The 6,348-nt window shown below is 38.1% G+C and overlaps 1 protein-coding gene across 1 annotated transcript in view; it reads left to right on the top strand.

Moving 5' to 3' along the window:
• The first annotated feature begins 1,672 nt into the window (after window positions 1–1,672).
• The window catches only part of LOC128854881 (uncharacterized), a 33,321-nt gene continuing 28,645 nt past the window's right edge, over window positions 1,673–6,348 (top strand). Inside the window, exons 1-3 of the mRNA XM_054089334.1 lie at window positions 1,673–1,746; window positions 1,833–2,000; window positions 2,078–2,427. Of these exons, the coding sequence (XP_053945309.1) occupies window positions 1,684–1,746; window positions 1,833–2,000; window positions 2,078–2,427 (581 nt within the window). The 5' untranslated portion in view covers window positions 1,673–1,683. The remainder of the gene's footprint in view (window positions 1,747–1,832; window positions 2,001–2,077; window positions 2,428–6,348) is intronic.

Genomic DNA, 6,348 nt, shown 5'->3' with positions numbered 1-6,348 from the left:
TGCTTCAGTTGACTTCTAAAACATAGCGGCCTATAACAAACGAATATTTTTTTTTTGCTGCTCGCCACCTCCAGTTATCCGTATTTGTGTTATCTGCCAGGGTGTGAAGCGGCCGGCTTTCCTGCAGGTCAAAATAATTGTCTTCTCGCAATCATTCGGTCAACTGAGCGTCGCCCAACTTGTTAAGGAGAAGTCACTCAATTAAGTATTGAAAAACATTGTCGCAAGATTTTAAATGCTAAGCGAAAAGATTTTAGCGAATAAGTGACAAGTTCTCCAAATAATCAAAATTTGTTAACCTTTCGTTTCACCAACAATTTTTACTTATCACTTAGCACCTCTTAGCTTGCTAATTTTAGCATTGTTTTGCTAAAAATAATTTTACTAGGTTGCTCAATAAGCTTTGCGTTCGATAAGAAAAATACAATTTTATGGTTTCAAATACACTTAATTGTTCAGTATAGTCTCCCTGAACGTCAACAACTTGTTCCAAGTTATTTTGGCCTCATCATTTGATAAGAAGCTCTTTCCACGTATGAATTTGTTTAGGCCGGAAAATATGTAGGTGGAAGTCACTAGGGGCCAAATCTGGTGAATATGGTAGATGCTCCAAAAAATTCGAACTTTAATTTAAGGATTTTGGCTATTGTCAAAGTGCTATTGTGAAACCGTGCATGGTCCTGATGAAAAATAAAATTTTTTTCTTTTGCAAATTGGTCTTTTTTTACGAATTCTTTCCTTCAGCTGGTTACAGTAATATTCAGTAATATTTATATATAATATTATTGCCAATTTTCAAGTAATCCACAAACAAAATTCCTTTCGTATTCCACAAAAACTGATGCTAACAACTTCTTGGCCGTTTTCTGGACACGAACTCGTTTCGAAGCCGAAAAACCAGGTCTACAATTTGATTAGTTTTGATTTAGAATCATAGAAATCCACTTTGTCCTTTCGAAAACACTCTTAATGTTGCGAAGAAATTTGCATTCGAATGTGGTTTTGTTCCATTGTTCCCAAGGCTTCGTCAAAATATTGCTTACACTCCCTAATGAGATGCATAGGGCTTCTACTAAATCTCGTTTAGTCACTCGGCGATTCCAATACGATATCCTGTATTTTTTCTACCATTTCTGGAGTTATTGCTGTTTTTGGACGTCATTGGCGTGGATCGTCTTCAAGACTTGTACGACCGCGTTTAAATTCAGCAACGCATATTTCTACTATACCAACTAATGGCGAAAAGTGCTTATACACTTCTAACAGTCGTTCATAAATTTCCTTTGCTTTTAAACCTTTCAAAAATAAAAATTCAATCAATGCACGATACTTGTGACACGTCGATACTAAATGGCTTGTAAACAAAGAATGAATTGACAGATTAAAATGAAACTCAACATACGTTCATATGAAGAGTGTACCAATATAACAAAACGTTTTAACTAACCACATCTTTTGAAAAGTTCTCTATTGGCAAAGCAAGGGAAATAGTCGTTAAAATACTTATCAAATCAACTTATCGAAAATTCTTGTCAAGTACTCATATTTTGATAAGCTGATAAGTTTTTTCGATAAGTATAAAGTGCAACACTTATCAACTTTACTTTTCAAAAAAGAGAGAATCTGATAAGCATTGCTCCATAAAGTAAAACAGTTATTGTAATTTGCTTAATGCTTCTGAAGATGTCGCGGGCTCAAAATAAGGACAAAAAATTGGCGGTTTTGGAAATAGTGAAAAAGAAAAAGGTACGTCATCTTATATGGATAATGAACATTAAATGTTAAGTAAATGTAAGTACAGATGTCCAAATATACATATTTTTCCATTCCAGGATATTTTATTTGGGGCATTTCAAAATAATGCTATAAATAAAATTGAAAAAGAGGCTGCTTGGAAAGAAGTGTTAAAGAAAGCGCAATTCCTTGGTTTAGCTTCTGCTAGCCGTGAGTGGACTTACGCTCGGGACCATTTATTTGGTCTTTGGAAGAGCCGCACACTAGTAAGATTATTTACTTAAGCTATAAAAACTATTTTGTGCGAATATTGTTATTGTTGTGTTGATAAATATCATTGCAGGCAAAGAAATCGAAAAGAAACCATACCTCAGTGGTGTACAACCCAGTAGACAACTGTATACTGGACATTTTGAGAAATGAGTCGCCTGCCGTGGTCAGGCTTAGCCTCCCGGAGAGCGATGGCGTGAAATCCAATATAGAGCCACAAACTTCAATAACCAAACCAGCACTCACCTCAAATAAAACAGCCGCCTCACAAGGAAAAAAACGAAAACGCGAGAGTTGCGATGAAGTAAAACGGCTGAAAATTGCAATACTTGAGACCGAACTATACAAAAATAAACTACAAATTTTAGAATTAGAAAAAAAGCTGGGTGTTAAGCGGTCCAAATTTACTTCAAATTTATTGAGGTAAGCATAAAATGCTTGTAAAATAGTGGTAAATTTATTAAAAAATAAAAAGGTATAATAAGGCGGCCGCCGTAGCCGAATGGGTTGGTGCGTGATTACCATTCGGAATTCACAGAGAGGTCGTTGGTTCGAATCTCTGTGAAAGCAAAATTTATAAAAACATTTTTCTAATAGCGGTCGCCCCTCGGCAGGCAATGGCAAACCTCCGAGTGTATTCCTGCCATGAAAAAGCTCCTCATAAAAATATTTGCCGTTCGGAGTCGGCTTGAAACTGTAGGTCCCTCCATTTGTGGAACAACATCAAAACGCACACCACAAATAGGAGGAGGAGCTCGGCCAAACACCTAACAGAAGTGTACGCGCCAATTATTTATTTTTTTTATTTTTATAATAATTTATAAGCAAAACAAAGGAAACTGCAAACTTCAGATATTCTGTTCTATTTGGCTCTTGCTTGTGTGATTAGAACTTTTCACTCAATATTTCGTTCATTGATGCATACATATGAACACACAATTATAACCCTTCTATTTATCAATTCTTATTCAGCAATTGATAATCTGCAAATGTGATAATGATAAGTTCTTAGTAGAATAGGTTGTTGTTTTTGTAACCGTTCACCAAGTTGGTTCATCATCATCAATCACATCTAACGGTATTCCCTATTCCCAAGAAACATGTACAAAAGTTTCGATGGAATGCGTCCAAAGGGACAGAGTCCCAGATATCATCAGTGAGGTCAAGGAGATGCCTCAAGCAAGTGCTTGCTGAGTATACGCTATGCTCTTTAACAGGGAGCATAATTTTCTCGCTATACCATATATGTACATAAATGTCCTGATAGCTGTATTTTGGCACGACTAATGCTTCGTGCCCTGCATATCGCTAGTTCCAGGCGAACAAATGAGTTCTGCATAATTAAGAACCGTCCGGCCGATTGCCTTAAATATGGCCAGCAACGTTTCTTTGCCTTTGCCCCAAGTGCTATCGACTAGCGACTTGAGGACCTTTTTGCGGTTTTGAATCTTAGTGGCAATTGTGGTTGTATGCGCCAAGAACAAGAGCAAACAATCGAATGTTACGATCAGTAACTTGCAGTTATTTACTGTCGGAATTGGTGTAATATGATGTCGGTGGATGAAGATTTGAAGAGGACTTTTTATATTTTATGCGTACCTTGTAGGGTATACATTAGGCCGGGTCGATTTGTGGGGAGGCAAAAAAATCGCCCATTGCTCTGTGAAAATCATATTCTAGGGATCAAAATAAGAAACTTTGCCGAAGGAACCATACCTCTAAAATGAATTCTGATGTCCCCCAATTTGGGTCGAACTTTTTAGTTTCTTTTCTCATGTAAAGGCCAAAAATGGTGATATTTTGAAACGATTGTATGGGGAACCCCCCAGGAGAGTTCCAGGGGGTGTGCCACTGGCATGGGTGGATCGGCCGCCCAAAGTTAGTGGTGGTCGGTCATACATTTGGGCTCGATTGGAGCACTCTAAATGGGTCAAAGTGGGATTTTTCGTTCGACCCAAATTGGGGGACATCAGAATTCGTTTTAGAGGTATGGTTCCTTCGGCAAAGTTTCTTATTTTGATCCCTAGAATACGATTTTCACAGAGCAATGAGCGAATTTTAAATCGACCCGCCCTAGTATACATGTAGAGGATTCTTTAATGAAATTGGGGGACATCAGAATTCGTTTTAGATGTATGGTTCCTTCGGCAAAGCTTCTTATTTTGATCCCTGGAATACGATTTTCACAGAGCAATGAGCGATTTTTAAATCGACCCGCCCTAGTATATATGTAGGTACATTTGGGTTCGGCTTTTTTTAACTGGAAAAATTACGCCTCAAAAGTTCTCAAGGCACTGAAATATTCGTTTTAGTATAAAAAGAGAAATGTAAATTTTCAAGCTGTTCTGATTACGTTTAGAGGCGGCAACTTTAACTTAAAATCCTGCTTGCGATATTCAAATTTTCAACCCTGTCTGTTTCTTCCATGAACCAGGCCATACATTTTCAATATGGTTCTTTTCCAGGCTTTGTGGTGGTATAACGATAACTTTTCTACTATTATAAGGTAGCCATATTTTTCATGCAACGTACCACGCTTGGAAAACTTCTGCTGATATTCCGGCTCAGTTGCAAATGCGAAAACGTGAGGATCGGCCTCAAAGACATTCTTTCGGATCTTAAACCACTAACCAGACAGAAATTGGTAACAAATAAAGGCAACATAACTGTCGTAGTTGTTAGTATCGAATAAGACGCAAGAATGTTCCCACGACAGTCGGTTGTAAGATACCGGAACGACCCGGATTTATATCCGGCCAAGGACTGTCACTCCAGCAGCATTCCCCGGACATGTATTTTGAATGTTTATGCTGCTACAACAATAGCAGCAACCCAAAAATTTCGATCACCTTGAACCATAGGAAAGCTTTACGGTTCACTCACTCGTTCCTGATATTATGTGAAGTATGTGCCATTGGAAGCTACAACTTCACTCCATCTCTCCGCCAGCATACGGATTCCTCTGACGAAAACTTCGAATTGTTTTGACTTGATCCGTTCATTGAGCCAGTTTGCGATGCTCTCATAAAAAGTGAACCGCTCTCCAATAAGGACTGACTGCATTGATCGGAACAGATGGTAATCCGAAGGTGCAATGTCTGGGGAATACAGCGGGTGGGGCAAGATTTCCCATTTCAGTCCCTCTAAATATTTCTGGATCGATTTAGCAACGTGTGGCCTGTGTGTCATGCAGCAAAATCGGTTTGTCATGACTACCGTCCCATTCCGGCGTTTTTCTTTGAGAGCTCGATTCAAACGCATTAGCTGCGGTCGGTAATGATCGACAGGAATGGTTTCAGATGGTTTAAGGACTTCATTATAGATGACACCCTTCTGATCCCACCAGATGAACAACATAACCTATGAAGCATGAAATATTTTTTCGCTGTCGATGGTCCTGGTTCACCTGGCAGGCTCCATCTTTTCGACGCTGAGAATTATCAGTGACGATGCGATGCAGAAAGCCTTTTCTTTTCTGCCGTTCGAGAAGCATCTCGCACGTCACCAAACGTCTCTCGATATTCCTCCCTTTCAATTGATGTAGCACATATGTAGTTACCTGCTTTCTGAACCATTCCCATCGCGTGCAAATGTTTACCGACGGTTGACCTGCGAACATCCAACTCTTTAGATATATCATCAATTCGAATTTTCCCTTCACGATCCTTATCACTCACATCGAAATCGCCAGCGTCGAAACCACTTTTTACAAATTGTATTCTGGACATTTCAACACTATACTACCATTCATAAAGCTAATTACACAAAATCCTATTTTTCTCTTACAAAAGTATTTCTTTATTGAGCTGGCCGGTAATAAACCAAACATGATAAGATGGCAAATTTGTGGAACAATATTTCTTACCAAGTTTACAAGAATAGACGCCAGGTTGGTACCCTGACATAGTTAAAAACAGGCTACTTAGGAAGCGTGGACAAAGATTAACTTTTCTGACCTTCAAATTCACTTAACTCAATGCGACGTCCACTACTTTTCGCCATTTAAAAAAAAAAATGGAGGTCATACAATCTGTCAAATGAAATGGTTTTTTTAACTTTAAATAAAAAAAATGGTTTAGTTTGTCTCTTATATTAACACATGGGCTGAAAATTCCCTAGCCTAACACATAGATGACACTAGTTTTATTGCAATCACCCCTTTTTTAGTTAATCCTAACCTTAAAAAGACAGCTGTTAAAATTTTATGATATTTTATTTATTAGTTCGTGAGTTATTGTGCTAAGAGTGACGCTACTTTTGTTATTCTCAAAACAGTGGATCAAAAACAACTTCATGATTAAATTTTGCACTGCTTCTTGACGGGAGAAAATACCATTCAAGCGA

The sequence above is a fragment of the Anastrepha ludens genome, chromosome 2 (genome assembly GCF_028408465.1).
Source record: "Anastrepha ludens isolate Willacy chromosome 2, idAnaLude1.1, whole genome shotgun sequence".
In the NCBI taxonomy this organism is placed as follows: domain Eukaryota; kingdom Metazoa; phylum Arthropoda; class Insecta; order Diptera; family Tephritidae; genus Anastrepha; species Anastrepha ludens.
Note: the sequence above shows the minus strand (reverse complement) of the source record. Positions and strands in the feature narration are given on the sequence as shown.